The following is a 27,465-nucleotide window of genomic DNA, read 5'->3' as shown; positions in this document are numbered from 1 at the left end:
ACCTTCGTCGCGACTGCTCTATATTTTTGTGTTCTCGTGCGCCCCTAAAATTTATAGTCCGCGAGCCTCGAAGTACAGTAAAAGTCCATTTACACGAACCGCCCGGCGCGGCGTGACGAGACCTGGAATCAGCGAGCCATTTAGGCGGCGGGACATTATGTGATTCAGCTCAACTTTCGTTGTTTCCGGTATACGTGATCGCGCGACGCATAGGAACTCGCTCGGGAATTCAATTCTGAACGGAGGCTGACGTGTTCGCTGCACCGAGGCCTGAATTTAGTGTTTCAGTTGGAATTTACAGAGGAACTGCGAGGTTCTTTTCGCGAAAGGCGCTTTGTTGTTAACGCTAGAATCACCGAGTAAGAAGACAGCTGTTTACAATTTGTTATAAAAATTAGAGCAGATTTCTAGAGGTTCGAATAGCTTCTTATCGCTGCACTTCCACAAATGCGGGAATTTAGCTTGAAACTTCTTACGGAGAATGTTTGTCATCTTAACACTAAAACTGCCGAGGAATTAGATTAATTCGAATTTTCTATAGAAATTAGAACAATATGTTCCTTGAGATTCGAAGGATCACCTAGTATTGTATCTGATACATAAATTTAATGAAAAATCTGTCGCAAACGCGCCTTCGTAATTTGAGTACTTACAAAATAAATTTGAACGTCCGGTAGTTTGTGTCAATAATGGCGAAGAATTTTGAAATCAGCCATTTTGAAGTGTCTGGCAGTTCTAGTGTTAATATTTTGAGAGGAAGAGAGTCTAGAATCATTAGGATCTTACATTTGTTTTAGAGATCTAATATCGATTACAAAGAATTTTACTTCAATTGATATAAATTCGAATAATTTGATCGTGACCTTTTAACTCTGCTTCTATGAATTTTCCGTCTAACTCATTCAACTCGCATTTTTCTTTGTCTCACAGTAATATCTTTAGATTTTCTTAATTCTGCGTATCATTAGTTCGAAGACGCTTCCAAACACAGAGAAACTGCAATGCAATCATTACTACCGTGTCCATTCCCAATTTTGATCCGTATAGTTCGTAATTTCGCACACACGTTGCACGTTGCTCGCCGTCTAGCACGTGTGCTCTTTTCGGCAGACACGTGCTCGCCCACGGACGCCGGTAACGAGGGAAACACACGTCGGACGGACGCACGTGCGTCTTATTTGCGAATGATTAAACGCTCGTCTGGTCTTATCAATCCGAGGGATTCGCCTAACAAGCAATCACGAGTACTCCTTTGGGGGAACGTCGGAGAAATACACATACTATGATATCCAGTGAATCCTTCCCATCCGACTAACAACATTAACTCTTTGCGGACGAATGATTTTCGGCGAGATGAAATTTTCATATTTGGAATGCTAAGTCACAAAGGGGTGATTCAATTACTCGAATAGCAAGAAGTCAGTACGTAATTTCCCACTTTCCGATTAATTAAGCAATAGATATATAATTTAACTTCATCTGTCGAAGGTTTTGTACATTTCACAGAACCTTCGTTAAAGGGTTAAAATTTGTCTTTGTAAAAATAGAAAAATTCAGTTTTCAAATGGAATCGAATTATTTGGAATGCTAAGTCACAAAGGGGTGATTTAATTACTCGAACAGCAAGAAGTCAGTACGTAGTTTCCTTTCTTCAATTATCTAAGCAATCGATATATAATTTAGCTTCATCCGCTGAATATTTTGTATATTTCAAAGAATCTTCGTTCGAAAGGGTTAAAAGCTAAACTGAGATTAACTTCGAAAACATGAAATTTTATAAATCAACCGTTGCAGCACCAGCAATTCCATACTACCACAAACATTCTGAACTTATATTCGATCACTTTATTCAACAATATCAACACTAGAATTACCGAGCGTAATAGGATCAAGTAATCATAAAAATTGCAAAATACCTCAGATCGAAAGGGTTGATTGACTATTATTCCCTTAATTCCCAAAAGAAACTCCTGATCTCATCTCTCGCTAAAATTTCTTCTAAACCACTCTACAGCATATTTCCACGGAGCTCGCTCCGAACTTCCGCTCCGCTAATGGTGAAAATCAGGAAAAACCGTCGGATTTGTAATTCATGTAACTGGTTTCTCATTAAACTTCGCGAATCTTGTAGCCCTCCCTAAATGGATTCTCCTCCGCCGCGTGGTTTTTTTTACCCCGGGACGGCGTTCGGCGGCATAAATTCCGAAGTTTCTAAAAGTTGGAAGTCTCACCGTCTGACGGAGGCCACGTCGCCGCGTTCCACCGCGAGAAGGTACTTCTTCTCATGGCAGGACAGGCTGGCCATTTCCTGGTGCGGCCTGACGACGTTCTCTTCCTCGTTCATGCCGTGGATACTGTGCCTCTGAAATCATCGTAACTTTTTATTAGACACCTTACGTCCGCGCGATCGCCTCGCTGTTCGAACAACGGAGCCTCCCCTTTATTACTTTTACGCCGGTCGATAACATTGTAATGCGCTTCTTCAGCGGAAACCGTCGAATTCGGGGGAAAACTTCGGGGAACTTGACGGTCGGGGCAACGTTACAGCGCGGGACGTCATTTTATACGTTATTAACGCCAGGTTTATGGACCGCGTCGATCTCCACGTCGAATTTCGTAGGTATCCGGTGAATTTACGGTGGTTTTCGTTGAGAAATCACGGAACGCGCATCTTAATGATCTGATTTTGAAGATCTGGGTTTCGAGATCCGAAGGAACTATTTTTCTGTTAACCCTTGGCACTCCAGATGGTTTTGTAATTTGTCAGTGACTGCAACTAATTTTTATAGTATCTTTAATGAAAATTAGAAATGCTATAACATTTCTTCGATTTTTTATTTTCCTTCTCAGTAGAAAATTTGGATGTGTGGAAAATTGAATAATTTTAGAGTAATTTCTTTGATTCGTTAAAATATTTGATATTACAACTGGTGCAATATTGGAGCCTATGGAGTTCAAAGGGTTAACTCTGTCCTATGTTCTCTTTTCAACAATCGATTACTTTGTCAGTAATAATGTAAACAACGGAAAATTTCTATGGAATGTAATGATTGATAAGAAAAGAATATTTGAATGACAAAGAATGGGGTAATAATCATGTTTGTTCTGTTCGAAGTTTCCGCAAGTTTAATACGATGAAGCAAGAGGTTAATAAGAATGATGAAGCATCACAGAGTCATTAAGGAAATAAGTCACTGTCCATCAGTTTTTTCAAGCCCTACGGTCATCCACGTCTCATCTGTCCTTTAGTTGACTTATTATCACCCTCTCAGCCCTCTTGCTATCTGGGAACACCCTTTCCTAATCCCCTAAACTTTTTTCATGTGCTTGATGATAGCTGAAAGGGACCAAGGGTTAGGACGGTGCTCTGGAATAGCTTAGATTAGACGGTTCTTGAAGATCACCAGGAAGTAATAAAGGGTCCCTGATTGAAAATGAACCTGGGTAATCCTCGGAGATTATTAGAGGAATGAAGGACAATGCATGGCCTTGGCATGTCTCAGATGAGTTTCTGAGGCACTTATGAAAAAAGAGAGTAACTTTATTGATTTTGGGAAAGTAAATACTTTCTAAATGCCCTTGACTGCGATTGATAGTGAATCACCATATATGAAGGATTTTCATAAATTATATGTAGATATATATTCAGTTAATTCAAATTCAAAGTAAATATTATTCCTCTGTAATCAAGTATTATACTTAAAAGGAAATGTAGGCATAACATATGCTTAGAATGTTTCTCTTTTTCCAATAAATTATTAATGACAAAGTGTATCGACCAGAGTTGAGAAAGAAATCATAGGCTAAGGGGTTAATGCATACATTTTCTCGGTGAGCAACGTTAATATAACTTCAAGTCAACCATTATCCATGTACCCATTTGATTATGAATAGAACATTGTTATCAATTTCTCTCAGCCAAAGCTTTTCGTTAATATGGAAGAAATAGATTATAATCTTGAATTTAAATGAATTAGTAAAGTTTGATACGGTCTAACAATTAATATAACTTCAAGTCAACCATTATCCATGTACCCATTTGATTATGAATAGAACATTGTTACCAATTTTTCTCAGCCAAAGCTTTTCGTTAATATGGAAGAAATAGATTATAATCTTGAATTTAAATGAATTACTAAAGTTTGATACGGTCCAACAATTTCTCAGAGAAATATCCGTTATCTTCTTAATAACTGCGGAACGAAACGAATCTCTGATACCGAAATTCCTTAGAATACGAGAGAACGTCTCGAGATTGTCAATCCTGAGACGTTGCGGTTAACCTCGAGTCGACGTTGATCGATTTTCTTTCTCGTCCAACGAGATCGAAGACTGGTGATTGATCTCGCGCCGACCCGCCGCGTTGCTCGATTTTCTCGCGTCGGAATAGCCCGGCCATTGTTTATCGACTGCGCGTAATTGCCTTAAAGTTATTTGCATAACGTGGATGGGGCGAGAACGATGGGCAATTCCGGGAACGGAATGTGTTTTAACCCCTTGCCTCGCGATTTATTTCTCAACCATGAGCGATACAACTACTTTATCATTAATAATTCACTGAGAATCAAAAACAATCTAGGTATACTCTATAGCAATATTTGACACAAAGTACAGTAATCGATTATACCGAACATTGCCACAGAATGTACCTAGATCTTCTTTGATTTTCAATGATTTATTAATAATAAAGTAGCTGTATCGATCATAGTTGAGTAAGAAATCGTACATAATCGTAAGTATAGTGATCGATAAGAAAAGAATAATATTTCATTCGAATTCACAAGAATTCGGTAATATTTATTTTGTTATTCTGTTGTTATATACGTACGATTTGTTATATATATGTACGATAAGTTTAACAAAATAAATATTACCGAATTCTTGTGAATTCGAATGAAATATTAAACTTGCTTTAACCAGTTAACTGTGCTTGACGAGTATACACGTCATCGTGAAGCTTGACACGATACTAATCCTTTCACCGATGAATTCTTTATTTGCTCACATAAACGTGTAATTCTTTGTTTCGCTTTGATCTCTCATTAAAATATAATCTGCGTATTCGTCCTGCGTTCGACGAGTACACGCTCCATTTTATTTTATTGCGCGCAGAACGAGAGGTTTTCCAACTAGATTCCACAGTTAAACTTTACACTCGAAAGTTTTTCACTAGAAATATCCAACATCTTCCAACGAGACATAGACGATAGTGTTTGAAACTAATTTAACTAATTTCTGATAGGATACAGACGATCTTTGAAACTAATTAATGAGAAAACATATGTGAATTAAGAAGGAAAGTTATTTTATTTCAATATCCTACGTATCGATGCATTATACAAAGCTTATTATATATAAAACTTTATAATTTCGCTGTATCAAGTCAAGTGGTGAGTCACCTCTCGAGTACAAAGGGTTAACTGGTTAAAATCTTCGTCGTAATCGAAGATGCGCCATTTTCACAGCGGAGACGTCGAAATTCCTAAAAAATCGCAGAAAATTCCGGGATCCCAACGAGAAATGTTGCCGCGCTCTTCCCAAGATTGGAGACACATCGGGAACGTTGACAATAATAGTGACCCTTCGTATCGACCCCTCGAACCCGCTTTCGCCCGGCGTTGCGGGACCTCTCGCTCGGCGTGCTGAAAGCCATGTGCTTAAGCGGCTACAGCGAGCGTCGTGGCACATTTATCATCCTAATTTCAGCCATCTCTCACCGAAGTTTCATCCCCCGATCGATAACCGTCACGGCATCACAAAGGCTGCCCGAAGAATCGTGGATTCTGTTGGGAACTTCCAAAATATCCAGGGACAACAATACCTTGCTATTAATCCACACGTCGAACTTGCTGGCTATCCTGTCTATTCCCCGAGGCTCACTTAAGTAGATGTTCTCAGATGTTTTTAGCTGCTAGTCTAGACCACTGCACCTTCCGAAGTCTACCACTATAACATCGAGTCGGGAACTTGATGGGAATTTTCGATAGAATTCGAAGAACCGAATATTTGACGTTCGTATAAATGAAATATTACTTCTGTTATTAAGATTTGATTTATAAAATCCTTTTCTTTGCGCTGGATCATTAATGGCACATCGGTATGTGAAACATTGGAATGAAATAGTTTTGTTCAATTTATGCATTATCCATCCTTATAAAAATTGATAATTTCTCTCGATTTCTTCCTATATTCGTTATAATATTCAAGTGAAATTTCGTTTTCAAATCATTTCGAATATTCAATGCTTCCAAGGAAAAAGGAACCGCCATTTTGAGGAATATGGTGATTAACTGGATCCAAGTTTAGCGTCGTTTCGCGAAGTGTTAAGTTCAATATTGAAGTGTACAATCCTCCAGTGTTCACTGTATCAATCGAATAGATCTCGAGTCGTTCGAACAATGCCCGGTTGAAAGGTGAAATTATTCTGAAATGATCTAACGTCGTTTGAATTGTTCGAAAGATCTCTAGGGATTTTTCATACCATTCCGAAGTCGGTCGTTCCCTTTCATTTCCTTTCAGGGATTTCCAAGGACCACCCGAGACATTATAATCCTATCAAGTGACCCTCCGCTCCTTTCACTGATCTTTCGAGCCCCTTTACTGCTCGGGCATTCTACTTTTTTTCGCCCCAGTTACATCCAAGGGCCACCGAAACTTCTGTAGAGTGGAGTATAGTCGACTGTAGCTGAAAGTGCAGGTCGTGAACCTTACGTAAGCTCAAAAATATGTGAACAGTATTGCGAGAAATGGAAAAGTTTAAATTACATTTATAATGTTCGACACGTTGAGTACCTCACGATTTGATAGAACAAAGTACACGAAATGAGAACAATGTAATATTAAATCATTTGATTGAATTGCATTACTACTGCATGTTAACAATGTATATATATCTGTTGAATCATGTTGAAAATCTTCACGAGTCTCACTCGTAGGACAAGAGGTTAAGGGTTATAGAAATCGATATATCAACACGCAAACTGAATGACAAATCAATTAACTCTCGGTAGACACATTGAAGTTACAGAGCAACGAAAAAACAAAAAAAGTTATAGAAGCAACAGAGCAGAAAACATTTGAGCCTTTAAAGACAGAAACCCATAAGCAACTCTTAAAGCTTGATTCCAAAAGAGGTTAGACCTAACCCCAATTCCCTCGAACAATTGATAATCAATCTCCGAAAACATCTACGAAATCACAGAATCCATCCTTAAACTTTCGCTTTCCAATTGCTACCTCCTCCCAGCATTCCCAGGCTCATAAAAAGAACCGCACGTCAGGCCGATAGCTAGCTGCATCCGTGCACGGTCGAATCGAAAGCTGAAATTGGGACGATCGCAGGGGGGAACGGGGGAAGCAATTAACGATTCGGATAGCCGTCCATTGTTCGTCGTGAAGAGCCCTCGTTGCGAGGCGAGTTCTCGTTACGGGCGCAGTTAAGAGCCGGCCGCTGGCCCGGCGAAGAATTCTCGGCCGATGCGCTCCGCGGGACGCAACACGTAAAGATCAAGCGTAAAGGGAAACAATGAGAAGAGCGCGCGGCATTCAAAGGCGGTATTAGCCTTTATGCCCCCGCGCCGGTTCCGTGGCTAACGGGGAAACCCATTCTCGGATCGCGGCGTTGCGATCTCCCTCGGCTGGATCTCGAATGCCCGAGATAACGTTGCGAATTGCCACGGCGCGATCGTAAGGGCTCGCCGTCTATTCAATTATCTTATCCGAAACCCCGGGGATCCTGGCTTCGGTTCGCTGCTAATTCGACGTTTGACTTCGCCGCTACGTTTGCGTCGCGGATACGGGGATGTACACCTTCGCTAGACGCTATGTCGCTCGGAACGGACGGCTGTTGGCTCTGGAAATTAAGCTGTTGGATGTCTCGTGATATTTCGTGTTATTGGCTGGTTACTTAGGGTGTGGAACGTCGCTGACTTGGGATTTCGGTGAGGTGGTTCGTGTATTTGAGATGGGTTTTGGGTTACGTGAGAATTCTTTGGTGTGTGTGGATGTTGATTTTAATGGATTGTTTAATTAAGATGTTGGATGTATCGTGATGTTTGGTGTTATTGGGTGGTTACTTAGGGTATGGAAGTTTGAGATGGGTTTTGGGTTGTGAGAATTTGTAGGTGTGTGTGAATATTGATTTTAATTGATTGTTTAATTAAACTGTTGGATGTATCGTGATGTTTGGTGTTATTGGTTGGTTATTTAGGGTATGGAAGTTTGAGATGGGTGTTGGGTTACGTGAGAATTTTTAGGTATATGTAGGTATTGATTTTAATGGATTGTTTAATTAAGCTGCTGGATGTCTAGTGATATTTCGTGTTATTGGTTGGTTACTTAAGGTATGGAATGTTGCTGGAGACTTGGGATTTATGAGAAATGGTTCGTGAGTTTGAGATGGATTTTGGGTTGTGAGCATTCTTCGGTATGTGTAGATATAGATTTTAATGGGATTGTTTAATTATTTGAATTGTGAGGAATGGGATTAGTGATAGGTTCTCTGGAAATTTGAACTGAATTCTTGAAAATGAATTATTAGGAAATTGAATGATTCATAGAATTATCTTGGATGTTATGTTTGAGTATTGTGTTAATGGTATGTTTTAGAAGTGGACTTCATATGATTAGGTGATCAGTGGTTTTGTCTCAGATGATAGAGTGTAAGCATAGATTGTTGCTTTCATTTCTCGACTCAACTTCGAATAGTTCGTTACGAGAAGTACGAGACAGCATTGTTCCCGCGCGGAATATTTTCAAACGTGATCATAACTGGCGAGAATAAATTGACTTGGACATTCGAAGTATCGGGTTTCATAGTCTCCGGAATAAACAGTTTGTATGGACGATGTTCTGGAGGAAACAGTGGCCATCAATCGAGAAAATCAGCCATCAACGGCGGAACGGAAGAATTTACGAACGCGATAACGCAAAATCCAACGGAGCCCCCGGGACAACAAAACAAACGAAATTACGATTCAGCTCGAATGGGCCGGAGTCCATTAAGCGAGATTTAACGCGATATCGCGTATTCTCTTGGTATCCCGGCCTCCGGAGCCCCGATCATCCGAGTATTTCCACGGGCGAGCCGGCTGCACGCGCAGCAACGATCCGTAAACACGTTCGATCCGCGACGGAAATGAAATTTTCGATGGTAACCGGAGACGGAGATGTCCCGTTCTTAACCGGATAGCTGCGTATGGCGAGTATACTCGTCGGTATCTTTATTCTTCCTCTACTTCTTCTTATTACTGTTATTGCTGTTATTATTTCTGTTATTATTACTTTATTACTATTATTATTACTGTTATTTCTATTATAATTATTCTTATTACTATTACTATTATTGCTGTTATTATTACTGTTACTATTATTCCTATTACTATTATTATCATTGTTATTTCTATTATAATTACTGTTACTATTATTCCTAATACTATTATTATTACTGTTATTTCTATTATAATTATTCTTATTACTATTACTATTATTGCTGTTATTATTACTATCACTATTATTCCCATTACTATTATTATTACTGTTATTTCTATTATAATTACTGTTACTATTATTCTTATCACTATTATTATTTCTGTTATTTCTATCATAATTATTCTTATTACTATTACTATTATTGCTGTTATTATTACTATCACTATTATCCCCATTACTATTATTATTACTGTTACTTCTATTAAAATTATTCGTATCACTATTCCTATTATCGCTATTACCATTATCACTAGTATTTCAATTAATCACAATATCATCACCATTAATATTATACCTACATACGTAACTAACTATAACACAAGTATCTACGTTACGAATAATGAATGTCTGTAATGAGAAATATTGTCGAGTGCAATGTTAACACATTGACCAACAGCAAACGTATCGAAAATAACCTGAGAAAAGCTAACTGAGACGTTCCTTCCACAACTTCTTCAGCATATCTGAACATTCACGGGGCCTCAACGGGGCCCCAATGCCGGCTGTCTCCAGCAATTAATCCGCGCCAGCCTCGACGATTCTAATCATAGAATTGCTCGCGTCCTTTGGGCGCAAGGACGGCCAGCGGTGTTGTGTGCGCGCGTATACCTCTGGGTCCCTGGTGGAAAAGGGTTCATCGGTGGGGGTAATAGCGAGGGGGAGGGCAAGGCGGCGGAGGAGGAGGAGAGGCGACGGCGGATGATGGACAGTGTTTGCGGAGGGTGTGGCGGCTCGACAATTAGGGTGCGCCCAAGCAAACACTCGTTCGCTGTCAGTGCCGGCCCTTGGCACAGTATGTCATCTTCTTGAAGCCGAGAGGGGTAATCGCGCGCGCTGGCTCACGCGGCCACTTGAGTCAATGCCACTTCTGCCCTCCACTCCTTATTATTTCCAGACGTCGCGCGCGCCGGTCCAGATCGTGCAATTAGGGGAAAAGGGGTGTAGAATTCGTGGCAGGGGAATTTAACCGCTCGAGTGCTGAGCAGCGCTACGGCGCTCTCGTGTTGCGCCAAAATTGGAGAGCGCGGAGGCGCTTCTGTTTATCGGTATCAATTTTCTTACTGTGTTTTTTAAAGAAATAAGCCGAAGGAACTTTGTTTGAACGTTATTTTTTGATATATTTTTGATAAGTATTCTTATTAAGTTTCTTACTATGTTTCCCAGGAAATAAATCGAAGTAACTTTATTTGAATGTTATTTTTTGATATTTCTTTGTAATATGTTTTTGAAGATATAAATCGAAGGAACTTTGTTTGAATGTTATTTTTTGATATTTTTTTGTAATACAGTATTTGTGATTTCATTAGATAAGTACTCTTATTAATTTTCTTACTATGTTTTTCGAGAAATAAATCAAAGTAAGTTTATTTGAATAAATGTTATTTTTTGATATTTTTTTGTAATACAATATTTTTGATCTGATTAGATAAGTATTCTTACCAAGTTTCTTACTACGTTTCTCAGGAAATAAATCGAAGTAACTTTTGTAGCTTCGAAACATGAATTTCCTTGGTTTCTGTTTTCTCGAATGAACCGCGTTGGCTTTCGAGCGGCTCATTTGCTCTATATTCTGTTCTAGTCGATTATTCGAACCACTCGGGTGTCGATTGGTTCGGTTATTCGAGGTTCCTATTTTTGACGTGGATAATCAGGCACGAACCGGCTCTCGAATGATTTAACATTCGCGAGTGTAGTTGCGCAGACGCCCGTGTTTGCGTGTTCGCATCATCAATCGATGATGAGATTGCACGCACGGTTTTAGTGTAGATTGATCAATGACCGATGAATTATGGGCTAATCGTCGATCGTGAAGGGAAGTTATAACATCGGATGATCACGGTAAATGCGTGGAAACTGGATGCTCGATGAACGTTGCGCGGTGAAATCTTTTAATCGCGTCGAACGGAGGTTACAGTACTGAAATATTTTAATTCTCATCCGACAATTTAATTCCCCTTTATACTTCGGTATCATTAATCCCAATAAAACCGAACAAATGGATCACTAAAATCTAATTAAGCTTAACACGTTGAACGCCGAACAAGATACATAAAACAGAAAGAATTTAATATTAAATCATTCGATTGAATTGCTTTAGTATTACTCCGTAATCATCGAGCTGATTGTCACCACATTAGATAGCATTATTTTTAATATAGAAATATTAAATATTTAATATAGAAATGTTTCTAGATAATCATCATTTAATTAAATGAACTATTATAATTGGATTTGACTAAGTCACATGTCAAAATGATCCATTGCTGTCTTTTTGCAGTTATTAAAGAGGTACTAGATATTTCTCAGAGAAAATATTTAAAAAATTGATTCAAATACGCTAACTGAATTATAAATCAAGTAAAGTCTCAAGCACCATTGAAATTGATATAGAGAAATTTCGAAAGGCTATTCAACTACTCAGATTTCTGTTAAACAGAAAAGTTCCTAGCTTCTAGAAACATTTAGTTTTAAATAATCCCAAGCGTCTCTTCAATTTCGGTCACGTTTTTGACATTTCGCCCATGCCGTTGTCATCTTATAGACCAAAAATTTCGAAAGGCTATTCAACTAATCAGTAGATTTACTATTAATAAAAAATTTCAAGTTTCCAAAACGTTAATTCACATATCACAATGTACTACGTAATACCTCAATTGTTACGTACACACATCTTATCTTCGAACAAAAAGTTCGAAATAACCCCCGTCCGTTCAATTTCGGTCACGTGTTTGAAATTTCGCGTGCGCCGGGTGTCATCCTGCAGACCATCAGTCAGAAGAATTAAGCCCCAGTCACGTTTTATATTTATTGCCGCGAGGAGCCTATCCAGCAGCCGTCCGAGGAGATTTTGATGCAGCCCGTGAATCAAACTGTCCCACGGAACAAAAGGAAACGCGGCGGATCGACCGCACGCGCGTCGCAGACGCGGAACAGAGGCAGAAAGATTGAATCGGACTGAATGAAACCGCGATATCCCGGGTGCAGTTGACAGCCGGCGTCTCGTCGAGGACGTTTACGAGGCAATAAAGGGAGGCGAGCTCACCGCGCCGCTTTTCATCCCGCGAGGATTAAACACTGATTTCAGCGCGGGGATTACGCGCGTACGGTACGACGGCAGGGGATCGCGTCGGTGTATGGTCAGACGGGATCCTTGCGAACGTCGTCCGCTTAACCCCTTGCCTTGGCATTTTCAAAGAGAAATTGGGCTTGTTAGAACCGCCTCGTGGTTGGAGACTTGGAATATTATTAATTTATAGTAGTAGCAATTTGCGGTATTGATGGATTATGATGTAAGTAGTTTGTGATGGTGGTAATTTGCAGTGTTGGTAATTAGAAATATTGGTGAATTGGAATATTGGTGTATTATAATGTTGGTGAAGTATAATATTGATAAGCTGAAATATTAGTAAATTAAAATATGAGAAATTTACAATCTTGGTAAATTGCAATGTTGGCAAATTGCAATATTGATAAGTTGAAATACTAGTAATTTAAAATATTAGTAATTTTCGATGTTAGTGAATTACAATGTTTGAAATATTGGTAAATTAGAGTATTGGTATATTACAATGTTGGTAAAGTATAATATTGATAAGTTGAGATATTAGTAATTTAAAATATGAGAAATTCACGATCTTGGTAAATTACAATGTTGACAAATTGTGATATTGACAAGTTGAAACACTAGTAATTTAAAATATTAGTCATTTTTAATTATTTCATTGGAACACGAAAGAATGGAATTTCTAATTGTCAAATCCCACGTATTTGAAACTTCCCAGTGATGTCAACGTACCATAACTTAGACACGAGTTCTCTCTCTGTGCATATCGTTCCTTCAGCCTGCGAGGAATCGATCTAACCGGGCTTTTACGATGCAGTAGAAATGAAAACGCCGAACTGAGATATCGTAAAAGTTCTCATGCAAGAGCTAGTGCTTTTCATCCTGGTACAATTCATTGCGATCGACGAGGAATTCAAAGGAAAATATTTCTCTGAGAAAATAATTTGTGACAACAAAGTAGACAATGCTTGAAAAATCATGAAATTATATCTAAATGTTATGAGAAACTCTACAAACTTTTACTTTAAAAATCTTATAAGATGTAGAATTAATTCGTCGTAGATTTAGTAATCTACTCTCGACTCACTGGCAACTAAATGAATCTTACAAGTTAGATGATTGGTTAAACAGGAGAAGCAAATAGCCGTGAAAGTACAAGCTCGAAGAAACGAGAACTGGAAAGCTTTCCACATAAGAGTCTGTTCTTAGCCATTCGAAGCTGTTTGGCAAAGGATTAATTAAAGACTCGGGTTTGTGGAACAATTAAGCGGGACTATCTCTCCAACTAATGAACGAGGAAGACTTTTAGATGACTGATCTTTCGTGTGTTTGTCAACGTTTGAAACTGTTTGACGAACGGTTCATTAAAGTCTTGAATTTGTTGAACCATTGATTTTGAGAATGAATGTCTTCCAACATTTGAAACTCTCTAATCAATCGATTGAAATCGTCCATTTGCTAAGACACTGATTTTGAAAAGAGACTTTTGGACGATCGATGGATCTCTTCTATAAACATCTTCCAACATTTCAAATTCGCTAATTAACGATCGATCGAAATCTTCCATTTGCCAACTCACTGATTTTGAAAAGAGACTCTTGGACGATCGATGGATCTTTTCTATGAATATTTTTCAACATTTCAAACTCTCTAATCAACAATCGATTGAAATCGTCCATTTCCCAAGCCATTGATTTTCAAAACAGACTCTCGGACGATCGATGGATCTCTCCTACAAACACCTTCCAACATTCAAATCTCTCTAATCAACGATCAATTGAAATCTTACACCCGCCAACCTAATTTTGAAAAGTCCCCTATCCCCAACCAAATCTAGACAACACAAAAACACAAGATAGAGTCAACGCTGTAGCAACGAAATAGATAAAAGGACTAGGGATAACGGTCCATTCTCGAAGGTCCGCACCTCGTTACTATTTTCTTAAATCGCAGCCATCGATTGCTGGAATCAGATTACCCGCGATTATCGAAATAGCGTTAAGCTTCCCCAATTGCGGGGACGGGCGTCGTCTCCCGGCAGTTTGCTTCATCCCCGAGGATTCGGTGGATCGCTAGATAATCGCCGGTCGGCAGAGAAGTTTTCAAGAAAGCAATAAAAGGCCGCGGGACCACGATCGCCGGGGAAACTTCTACCCGCTTCGCAACGGTAACTTCCGCAAATTGGATCGACGTCGTAACGCAGTTATCGTTCGCTTGCTTTCTTCCATTCTTCTCTTCACTGGCGCGGCCCGTGGCTTATTACATCTCCGGATCCGATTCACGGGTCATTCGTAACGAGCCGCGTCCCGGAGAAAACCAAAAAATAGGACGATCCATCGATCGAACGATCAAATCGCGGTTCGAACGATCGATGTTTCGTTAACCTGACGCGTTTCGAAGAAACGGTAATCCTTTCTTTGTAACTTCAGAGATTCACGGAACCCGAATTTGACGGATATTGAGTTTTTTAAACATTGTTCGGTAACAGTTTTAGAAGAGTTTCATTCGTGCGATTGACTTTCAAGGTAATTTTCGCGATTTATAGACAAACGCGACGTTTTGTAGGAAAAATAGAATAAACGCGTGTAAGTCTAGTGTTAAAATGATAATAAAACGGAATATTATATTGTTTATCTGGAGCGATATGGAACTAATTTAAATATTTCGCAGAAACGCCTTCATTTAACCCTTTGCACTCCAAACATTTGTCACTGTAAATATTTAATTTATTTTTATGAAATATAGATGACATTTTTTCAACTAACTTAACGATGAATCTATTCACAAAATAAGTGGAACAATGCTATTTTATTTCCACATTTCATGTATCGGCAGATTACTCAAAACTTAACATTAAATACGAAATTTTACAATTTTGATGCACCAATCGAGTGGTGACTCAAAGGGACCTTGGAGTGCAAAGAGCTAGATGATTCTGCTGGGCTCGTAATATTTGAAACTAAAACTGCCGAGCAATTAGAGTGACTAACTTTCAATTATAAAAATTAGAGTTTCAGATTCGAAGCACATGTGTCTATGGAGAGATATGGAACTAATTTAAATATTTCGCAGACGCCATCATTTAATACTTGTAAAATAATTTTCTATAGTTTATAATAGTTTCGGTTTGTCGAACTTACCTTGACCTTGTAGTCATCCTTCGGCTTGTCGAGGAGGTTCATTGTTTGCTGCTGCGCCGATTCGGGCGGCGGCGGCGGTGCCTCGGGGTCGAAGGTGACCCGGTGTCCGGCGCCCCGCAGAAAGCCGCCCCCGGCGCTCGAATTCCAGGCCCTCGTCGCGTTGGTGCCCATCCTCACGGAAAAGTTCGCGCAGCCCACGTCATGCGCGCCAATTTCGTCGTCGGCTGTTTCACCGGGGGATCTCGCGCCCCTGGCGAATTGCTCCTCATCTTCGTACGCGCTTTCTGAAACGAGCCGAGGCGGAACTTTGATTAGGGAACCGTCGAGTCTCCCGACTAGCGGGGGTAAATATCGCGTGCCGTGATCGACGACTGGCTCCGATGCAACGGAAAGTCAACTAAACGCGACGCGCGACGCGCTGTGTGTCGAGCGACGCGGCGTTTCGAATATCGATGAGCGGGTTTTCTTTGCTTCTTACACGCGAACCGAGAGATGGAAATTATTTGAGTTTGCTTTCAGTTCCGCGCTGTTTGCCGACCGATCTCCCGCGCGGAAGCTGATTCTCTGCAGGTTTGTTTGATCGATTGTTACAGATTTCCGCGTGTTTAGTCTTTAAACTTGACAGTCGCTCGACAATAGGATTCTTAGGGATTTATTTCTTCGTGAGTATAATTGTTGCGTTTGGAATATTGACGAGATGGAATGAAGTTTGAGTTTGTTTGTAGAAATTAATTTTATGCAGTTTTATTTGATTGTGAAAAATTTGGGGTAGTCTTTGAATAGTGAACTTTCGAGACCTAGTTGAGAAATAATTTGTTGCGTCTGGATGAAAGTCCAGTGGATTAAGAGTATTAATTAACGACGAAACGATTACACGATAAAAGAATCCGATTGTTTCTCAACTAGCTCTCAAAAGTTTACTATTACTTAAGAGTATTAATTAACGACAAAAACAGTTACACGATAAAAGAATCCAAGTGTACCGAATATGAATCGCATTAAGATACTACTGTCTCGCGGAGGAAGATGTTCCTCATTTCCGTTAACAGATATTCGATATTAAATTGTGAAGCAGTCGGTGCGGAAGGATTTCCTGCCGAAGCAATCTTTATTATTTCTAGGACGGCATCGGGTTGTCGGCGATTCGAGGAAAGAGTAACCGCAAGAAAGCGCGCGCTCTCCCAAGCGGGCGAGTTGAACGACAAAACGCGGAACGGAATGGAACTGGATACACCCTGTTGGTAATCCGAACGGATGATGGATCGCGGGGAACACTCTCCCTTATTGGTAACGCGCAAACATGCACGTAGAAACGGAACTCTTCGCGGCGTAATTTTCGGAGCTTCGAATACTTCGCAGTGCCATCTCTGGCCTTAACGTCGTCGCGAATTAAGAAGGTAGTAAACTGAATTTTAACGGTAGTTTGAACTTTCTAGGGTGTTAAAGGTTTTTGCATGGAAATTTTGAGATTTAGTCACTTGTAAAATTAATTTCGTGTCATAAGATTGAAGGAAATGTTTGTAATATATATTAAGTCTATGGAATCTATGATATATATGATAGATAAACTGAATTTCAACGGTAATTTGAACTTTCTGGCGTGTGAACGGTTTTTGCATGGAAACTTTGAGATTTAATCAATTGTAAAATTAATTGCATGTCATAAGATAGTAGAAAATGTTTACAATGTATCTTAAATTTATGGTATCTATGATATCTATGATAGATAAACTGAATTGGAACGATAGTTTGAACTTTCTAGGGTGTGAACGGTTTTTGCGTGGAAACTTTGGGATTTAGTCACTTGTAAAATTAATTGCGTGTCATAACGTCGTAGAAAATGTTTATAATATATGTTAAGTCTATGGTATCTATGATATCTATGATAGATAACCTGAATTTCAACGGCAATTTGAACTTTCTAGGCTGCGAGCAGTTTCTACATAGAAAAATCTCTGGTATCTATATCTATGATTGCAATCCTAAATCACATCGAATAATATAATCTAATTACTATTTGAAAACTGTTAATGAAGAAATATTAGTATACCTCTCTTTAATATAAAACTAGTCGTTAGTAAGCTCATTACCGCCCGACAAAGTGTTAATACAGACGATTAACATAATACCCAGCGGTTTCAATAATGCGGAGGCATTGAAACGAGAATATTCATGGTATTTCACTCCATTGAACCCCGTTGAGCATTACAAATCGCGCAAGAATTTATTTTATTCAGTAGCCCGGCTTACGTATTAATCGTTTCAGCCCGCCGCCACGTCCTCCTTTCGCGACTACGCCGCTCGAGAGAATAACGTTGTTGTGTGCGCATCGCATCGATCGGCTCGAGTATCCGGAAGACATTTTGCTTTCAATACCGCCGGCGCGATCGTTAACGGTTGATCCTTTAATTCCTCGATGCCGTGTACCCGCCGATTCGCCGACAGCATCGTTCGCTTTCGCGCATTTATAAAAAGAGAACGCGAAAGATGCTCCGGTAAATAATCTTCTGTACGGTTTCTTTGAAATCGCTCGAACTTTCCGCTTCCGGGCACTTTAATAGGTTTCGATTGGAGCAAAGTTCAAATAGGTATAGGGGAAAAAGGAACGAGACGTTCGGTCGGCGATCAAACTCTCCGGTTTTTCGTTTGCTCAGCGACTGAATGGTCATTAAGTTACCGAGTCCTTTAAGGATCATACTTTTTTTAGTTTTTTTTGGGAAATCATCGCGGAGCCAGCATTCACACTCGCGTTACTTTATACTGTGTTTTATGGAGTTTGTTTTAATTCTTTGTATCTGGGTTTATGGTGATTTTATATTTTACTGGAAGTTTTATTGGAGGAACTTTTTTTGTTTGCGTAACGCTTGGAATGAGTAGAAGGGATATTTGTTAAGTTTCAGGATTTGTTCCAATATTCTAATATTCTAACATTCTAATATTCTAATATTCTAATATTCTAATATTCTAATATTTTAACATTCTAATATTCTATCATTTTAATATTCTATCATTCTAATATTATAATATTCTAATATTCTAGTATTATAATATCCTAATATTCTAATATTATAATATCCTAATATTCTAATATTCTAATATTCTATCATTCTAATATTCTAATATCCTAATATTCCAATGTTCCAATATTCCAATATTCCAATATTCTAATATTCTAATATTTTAATATTCTAATATTCTAATATTCTAATATTCTAACATTCTAATATTTTAACATTCTAATATTCTATCATTCTAATATTCTATCATTCTAATATTCTATCATTCTAATATTCTATCATTCTAATATTCTAGTATTCTAATATCCTAATAATCTAATATCCTAATATCCTAATATCCTAATATCCTAGTATCCTAATATCCTAATATCCTAATATCCCAATATCCTAATATTCTAATATTCTAATATTCTAACATCCTAATAACTTAATATTCTAATACTAAACAACCCCAAAATCAAAGTACACCCTCAACAAACATGTAAATAGTTCAATAAAAAATCATCCTGATTCAAAGCTCATTTTCCTTTGAATTCTTTAATGAAACCACAGCTGAAGAACAGTTAAGTAAAAGAGATCAAAAGATTTTTCTTCAGTGGCCATTACTTTCAAGGGTGAGTGTGCACATATCACGAGAGCGGCGGCGTTCCATCATTAGTTTATCGAGCGTCGCGCCATTGTGGCGGGGTTACGTAACAAGATCGTTAGACCGCGATGATTTACATAAGGTGTTGTGTACGTGTACCGTATTTCACGCGAATAGATCCTGGGGACAAGCGGTTTCTTTGAATACGAATGCGACGTACTCGCGCGTTCAAGCAGATGGTGCCGGATGTCGGAAAAACTGACAGCAACCGTAAAGAATAAAACGAACGCAATGCCTACCGATGGAAATTCTATTGCAAAATCTACTCGCTTTATACACGAATGGTTTTCTGTTGAAATCATATCAATTTTACATACTATTGTTCATTTCAAACCTTTCCTCTGAAGACTCTCCTTTAAAATTCTTTTTGACAATGGACAAATATTAAACTTCAAAGAGAAACTATATAAGTAACTCATATTTAAGAAATTATTCATACTCCACGACTTTCAGATAACAATTCAATATTAAACAATCCTCTCAACAAATTTCTATATTATCGATCACTTAATAAAAACAAAACTCACGTAGAGTTCACAGTGTTAACCATAACACAAAGTTAACCCCTTGGCCTATGATTTCTTTCTCAACTCTGATAGGTACGACTGCTTTATCATTAATAATTTATTCGAAAAAGAGAAAAATTCTAAGCATATGTTATATATTTCCTTTTAAGTATAATAGTTGATTACAGAGGAATAATATTTACTCTAAATTCGAATGAACTAAGTAATATACATATTTGTCGAATCACGTTGAAAATCTTCACTTCAAATCTCACTCATTGTAGGACAAGGGGTTAATCAATCTAATATAACCCTCTAAAACAATTCCACTGTAAGATTTCCCACTCGAACACAATGGATTCGTAATGAAATCACCCCAGAAGCTCCGCGTTCTTTTCAAACTGCATTCGAGGCTTCCTTTTTATTATAAATCCTGAATATTATCCATCTGCTTTCCTATTTGTCTTATCACTGCGCTCTTAATACTTTAATTGCCTTTCTGTCGTCCGCATAGAATTTCCCCACAAGAATTCCTTTCTTTTTCTCCGCGAACAATACGAGCAGCCTTTGAACATTCACCGAGCAGAGGAGTTTGCGGGTTCTCCAGCGCACAGAGGGCATAAGAAGCACGCTTTAATACCAGTGACCGTTCACCGGAAGTCGTCCAGTGTCCGTGTACCTTCCGCGAGAGAAGACAGACTTCTTAAGCAGTTAGAAAAAGTTCCGGGTTAGGTTCTTAATGTCTCGAACAAAGCGCAGGCCGCGGTGTTTGTACCATTCCGAAACTTCTCCGGAACAGGAACTTTCTAAATACCATCGAAAGGGTTATTTCTTTTCATCTTCCTCTTCCTCTCTCGCTTAAAGAAACTCTTGTAGAGCGCGAGACTCGAGGAACATGCATGCAAGGCGTCCGAAAGTTCTTTGAAATTTCGAGTGATATTTGTAAACGTTTGGCTAGGTAAAAGTTTGAAGGACTTCGCTGGAAGAAACTTTTTGATTTGATGCATCTTTCGCATTTTGAATAATTAACCCAGTCCTGTGTCGAGTCAGATTCGACATTTTGTTTTATTGCAACCTTTTTCTGTTTCAATAATTTTTTCTATGTTTACTTGTATCACAATTGTATTTAAGGGTAACATTTCAATGGCTCCCAAATATTCTTGAATAAATAAATAGAGCGTCATATATAAACGAGTAAGAAAGGAATCTCTGAAACGATCAGAATCTAACGAAAATTTCCACGTAGATTATTCATGTGTTTCTCTCAAAATCACTCAATTCTCAAAATGAGTAAGAAAGGAATCTCTGAAACTATGAAAATCTAACGAAAATTTCCACGTAGACTATTCACGTATTTTCCTCAAAATCACTCAATTCTCAAAATGAGTAAGAAAGAAATCTCTGAAACGATCAAAATCTAACGAAAATGTCCACGTACATTATTCATGTGTTTCTCTCAAAATCACTCAATTCTCAAAATGAGTAAGAAAGAAATCTCTGAAACGATCAAAATCTAACGAAAATGTCCACGTACATTATTCATGTGTTTCTCTCAAAATCACTCAATTTCCAAGGCGAGTAAGATAGAAATCTCTGAAACGATCAGAATCTCCCGACGAAAATTTCCCCGTAGATTATTCATGTTTCCCTGTCATTAGTTCGAGTGCTTCGCAGTGGAAAGATGAATTTAAAAGAAGAACAGAGAACACGCTACACGACCTTACCGATGTTAAAAAGCTCCGGCGTTACATGCAGGGGTTGGGAGAGCTTATCTTCGCGGTTCCCTGGGCATCGGAACTTCGACCCCGGCCACGGGTCGTTGAGCTTGCCGTGGGATCGCGTGTTTCGAACGGAGCTTAAGATCGATAAAGTCGTGTGTTGAATGAGGCCCGCACACCGGCACAAAGGGATAGACGAGTTTCGTGAGCCTCGCGTGGAATCGCTTTTATTATGATCTCGTGAGAGTGCGAGGAAACAAGTTAACCCTTTGCACTCGGGAGGAGGGGGGCGTCTTTCAGTCGCCGTTTATTTTCATCCGACGAAATTATAAAATTGAAAACTTGTGTTTGTGAAATGTGTTAAATCTGATATAATCGATCAACACGTGGAATGTCGAAACAATATAGTGTCGCTTAATTTATACATTGTTTTATGTTTAACGCCATTTCCTAAATATTTCAGGATTTTACTGTGAAAACTTGATTATCTCTGTATATGTATTTCTATCAAATTTTACTTCCTTCGTAGAGTTAATTAATTCGGTAAGTAGATGGATCAGAAAAATATTAAAAATAAACAAAAATTTATAAACGTTATCATACTGCTAGTAAGATATACTAAAACTTTCTCTTCCTCGGTTTTTTTCTAACGTTCGCCATTTACGAGAAAACTTATGGTACACATTATCGCGAGCACCGTGTATATCATTAAAAGAAGGTTTAATTTCGCTTATTCCACAGGCGAGTCTGTCGGGCGTAAGAATAATCGTGGATGATCTTTATTGCCTCGCGCGCGGATGTGCCCGCCCCTCGGCACGCGAATAATAAGAATGTTTCGCCGTCCGGAATTCAAATTCAGGTTCCGGATGCTGGGATCGATACGCACCGCGCGCCGCGGGGAACAACTTTTTCGCTGTTTCCGGTGAACGGCGGAACGTCGTCGATGGAAACGTCGAGTACAGTATTTATTGAGACTCTCGAATTCCGTGAATTTTCCAATTTCCCGGCTACACAAGATCCTAAAGGTTGAATTCTTCGAGGAAGACATAGAGAAGTGCCATTAAAGGAATCTAATAAACCGACTATAATTCGATTTATTTCGTTTTGCGTCGAATAGCAACCCGCGAACGAGGATCGAACCAATTTCAATAGCACTGTATTTCATGTACGGAAAATTGAATACTTCTAATAGAAGAACTATCTATATCCTCTACAAATCAATCTCCATAATTGATTTATATCTCTGAAAAAGTAGAGTGATACAAGAATACTATACACTCGAAGAAGATTAACCCTTTGCGGACGAATGTCGAATTGCGAGATGAAATTTTCATATTTCGAAGACTAAGAATTCTAAGTTTCAAAGAATATCGTCTTCGTGAAAAAATATTAAATAAATCGCAACAACTGATACGCGTACAAAACAGAGATATTCACGAAATTATCGAGCAATAATATTATTCGTAGCTCGTGTCCCCATAAATCCCAAGAATATCCCAAAGAATATCGACTTCGTAAAAAAATGTTAAATATTTCTATTAACCTTCCGAGTGCAAAGGGTTAAAAACAATGAAATCGCGACAACTGATACGTGTACACAATACAAATCTTCACGAAATTATCGAGCAATAATATTATTCGTAGCTCGCGTCCCCATAAATCCGAAGTGTTCCACGCACAAAGGAGCGGAAGTGCATCGATATAAGCGCATCGATCGTTTCTAGAATGGCCGAGATCAACAGCTTGCAGCCGGATCGTTTTCCAAAGTTAACACACGGAATATCGCGTCGTTCGGCCCGGATTCCCATCGGATCATAACGCTCGAGTTCCGCTCGTAAGAACGTAACAATCGTCCGGGAAGCGGCCGCGCCGGCGTCGGTCATTTTAATAACCGTCTTTACGTCTCCATTAAATCCGCGTTACGATCCGGCCGGCAAGTGGAGAAGACGTTACCGCCGGCAATTCCCCTCGGGGATCGATAGATCGGACGGATCCCGAACGAGCGGCCTAATGGAGTGCCGCGCCGCGACGCGCCGGGACCAACGAAATCTGCTTGTTAATCGGCGATCGGAGGCCAGGACGGAACTGCGGCTCCGCTTATGCGGCACTCGAGCCTACGCTGCACCTGTTGCGCGAATCGTTTCCCAGAAGCCCGCGTACACGCGCCGCGCTTCCTTCGAACGCTACCGAGAGGCTCCTCCGTTCTGTTTTCTACTTGTACGAGTTGCTCTAATTAACGAGATGCATGCAACGAGTGCAGCGCGAAAGTTGCAGGGTAATATGTGTTAGGTACTCGTGGCTACCGCATGGTGATCGAGCTTATAAACTTATACTTCTCGAAGGACCACCCGAATGATCGGGAACAAAACTTAGAAAATGAGTGGTGCTAAGGTAGACTTGGTTCTTGTGGCGATTTGTTACGTGCTAATGATCTGACTTCCTACTAGTTGAACCTCCCAGAATCGTCGTCGACGATGCCCCGGTAGAGTCGTCTCGGTGAAGACGTTCTGGTTGGTTTTTTAAGTGTAGAGGTTTGTGGAAGGGAGACAAAGTTCCCTCCCTTCTTGGGTCTTCCTAGTTGCTAGTGCTACTAACTAATTCGTCCCGTTTGCAATCCTCGACTTAATAACAGATGCTAAAACAGACGGACTAGAGAGTTAGAAATGCTGGTGGCTGGACGCCAGATGTGGACAATAGACAAGGACCTAAGTGATCTAAGGGCCCGGACGAAACGGGAAGGCTATAAGTGGCCTTAATATGTGTTAACCTATTTTTCAATGACGCTCCTTGGCGCAGCACGCTTGAAGAATCGTAGAATTAGCGAAGCAGTTTGGTTAGGGAGATTTTATGGTGTTCGAAGTTTCTGCGCGAGTTGTTTTCATTAATATCGCCTTGTAGAATATGCACGTGCATAGAAGTTGCGTTGTTAGGGTGATGTGTGTTAATTTGACTTTCGATGGTGCTCCTTGGTGCAACATGGTTGAAGAATCGTTGTTTTAGAAGTAGGGAGATTGGTTAGAAAAGCTTAACGGTGTTTGAAGTTTCTTCTTGTACGGGTGGTTTTAATTAATTTGGCTTCGCGGAGTATGCGCATAAAAGTTGCGTTGTTAGGGTAATGGGTGTTAACCTATTTTTCGGTGGCGCTTCTTGCAGCGCGGTTGAGGAATGGTTGTTTTAGTATTAATGAGGCAGTTTGGTTGAGGAAGTTTTATGGTGTCGGAAGGTATACAGTGGGATGATTGTGTTTTATGAGGACAATATTCTGTGAAATACGTTTGGGAGTCAGTGGAGATAGTATAATCGAATCTTTTAATAGATAGTTAGTATTATATGGATTCCAATGGATTTTATGCATTTTTGGGTAATTATTAATGAGTTACTATCATACTTACTACTATATACTTCAAATCTTTAAAGCTTTAACCTTCAAATCTTCAAATCTTCAAACTTTCAACCTTCAAATCTTCAAATCGCTAAATCTTCAAATTCTCAACCGTCAAATTTTCAAATCTTTAAACCTTCAAATCTTCAAATCTTCAACCTTCAAATTTTCAAATTTTCAGATTTCCAAATCTTCAAATCTTCAAACCTTCATCGATGTTTTTTTCTCGAATTTTTGATCTCCACGTTAACCGAACCACTTCCTACAGACAATCGAGCATTTGCAATCCCATAATTCATTCGCCGCTCCTGCCACGCGTGTCAGAGAAACTTTTCGGCGCAACTTTCGGAAACGAGAATTATCATTCCACGAATGGGTACTAGTTCCGAGTTTCGAATCAAAGTTACAGGAAAGTTGCAAATGAGGGAAGACTGACGGAAGCTCCTGCTATCACCGATTTGTGATAAAGTTCCTCGTGAAACGCGGCATCTTGCATTTCGGACGACAATTGTATTGAGAAGAAAAATTGAGAAAAGTATAACACCTTAATAACTAAAACATCGTCTTAATCGTATTGATTAATTTTCTTTTTCTATATTTAACTGCATCGACTTTCCAGAGACTCGATTTAAGATTTTAAAGTTTTCAATTTACGAAGTATGCAATTTTCATTGCTTTCGAAGTTTCAAAGCTTCAGGCTTTCAAATCTTCAAATCTCCTAATTTCCAAATCTTCAAATTTCCAAATCTTCAAAGCTTTAACCTTCAAATCTTCAAATCTTCAAATTTCCAAGTCTTCAAAGCTTTAACCTTCAAACCTTCAAATCTTCTAATCTCCAAATCTTCAAAGCTTTAACCTTCAAATTTTACAAATTTTCAAATTTTCAAATTTTCACACCTTCAACTTTCACATCTCGTAATCTTCAAATCTCCAAACCTTCAACCTTCAAATATCCAAACCTCCAAATCATCCAACAATTCAAACCTCGCGCTTCCAAATCAACAAATCCCCACGTCCAATCATCAAACATCTCCACTTTCCATCGCACGTCGTTGCCCAACGTTACGAGCTCGGAGACAGAGGAGGCAACCGCGGTTCACTCGATCATCTTCACATGCCTAGGAACTCGCAATAATTCCGCGCGAACACGCGCGATATGCGCACACGTATCTCCAGTTGCATGCGGGGGAAATTGGCATCGGCTGAACGGCCGGGCGTATTCGTTCGTGCGCGATTCCCCGGGCAGAATTCGCCGGGTAATTATGCGCTCGTGTGCGTGCGGCCGCATACGGAAAATGAGGGTTGCGAGGCCGCGCGGGTGCACGCGACCGGCTCGCACGGAACCGGCGTAAATCGCGATGCGCCTGAACCGCGGGACTAATTGCGATTCGGTAATTCGACTGTTCGTTTTTTTCGCCTATCGACGATTTATTGCGCGATGGTATTTTCGGCGGCGATTTTCGGCGCTCGTTGCTCTCGAAATTCGGACAAATGAGCTGTTCGTTGCTCGGCCCACGGGCGAAACGATTTTCGAACTTTCCATTCGCTCGGGGGAATAAAATCGAGTGTTTTCAACTTCGAGGAAACATATTCGTTTATTTATACGATGGAGAGGATCTTGTATGGAGATTTCTGTTTGTTAGAGGCGAAATATGCGTTGGATAATAGAGATTAGATGTAGATGGGTGTATAATTGGGTGTATCAGTGTAGCATGTTCTAATTCTAAGAATTCTATTATGAATTATTGCAAATGAGTATAATTTTGAACAAGTTTGTAGTTCATTTGTATCTGGAACTGTTTCAAATACTTCATACTAGAGATATTTACAACGAAATGTTTAATATATATTATTAACGAAATTTCGAAATAGCCAGTGGAAAGTAGCACGCGTTCCACTAACTACTTTCTTTCAATATTTGACATATCGATTGTACAAAATTAAATATTAACCCTTTGCACTCTGTAGGCGCCTCTCAGTCAATTGATTTGACACAGCAAAATTATAGAGTTTGATATTTAATATTAAACTTTGTATAATGCATCGACATGTGAAATATTAAAATAAAGCCTCTCTCTTTAATTTATGTACGATTTCTCGTTGAGTAAGATTGAAAGAATGTCGTTGGTACTTCATTAAGAAATGTTGAGTATTTCTAATGAACTTCTGGAGTGCAAAGTGATAATTTTACGGGAATAAATTGAACATGTACGAAGATTCTTTGGATGAACTTCAAGGGAGCTTTTCAATATTTACTGTATAGATTCCATTTGGTTCGTTCGAGAGGAGAAAAGGAAACGAACAAAGGTCTTTTTATTTAGACCTCGAAATTTCGACTCGTAAACGTCTTTCACGCGCAGTTCTTAATAACAGCGACGAACAACGGAACAATTCGATCTCCAAGTCGCAAAGGCGGCTCGGGGGAACAGACTACGGCGTAGTTAACCATGCTCCCGTTTTATGGTCCCCTTGAAACGGAACTCGTACCGCGAACGACGCTAAT

At 39.3% G+C, this 27,465-nt stretch overlaps 1 protein-coding gene across 6 annotated transcripts in view; it reads right to left on the bottom strand.

Annotated features, from left to right (window-relative positions):
- Trpgamma (Transient receptor potential cation channel gamma) overlaps window positions 1-27,465 on the bottom strand; it is a 208,840-nt gene that overhangs the window by 44,483 nt on the left and 136,892 nt on the right. For all 6 annotated transcript variants that reach the window (XM_076368223.1, XM_076368222.1, XM_076368225.1 and 3 more), the window contains 2 exons: window positions 15,694-15,977; window positions 2,232-2,362 (listed from right to left, as the gene is read on the bottom strand). In XM_076368223.1, coding sequence (XP_076224338.1) covers window positions 2,232-2,362; window positions 15,694-15,977 — 415 coding nt within the window. The remainder of the gene's footprint in view (window positions 1-2,231; window positions 2,363-15,693; window positions 15,978-27,465) is intronic.

Source organism: Nomia melanderi, chromosome 6, assembly GCF_051020985.1.
Source record: "Nomia melanderi isolate GNS246 chromosome 6, iyNomMela1, whole genome shotgun sequence".
Classification (NCBI taxonomy): Eukaryota; Metazoa; Arthropoda; class Insecta; order Hymenoptera; family Halictidae; genus Nomia; species Nomia melanderi.
Note: the sequence above shows the minus strand (reverse complement) of the source record. Positions and strands in the feature narration are given on the sequence as shown.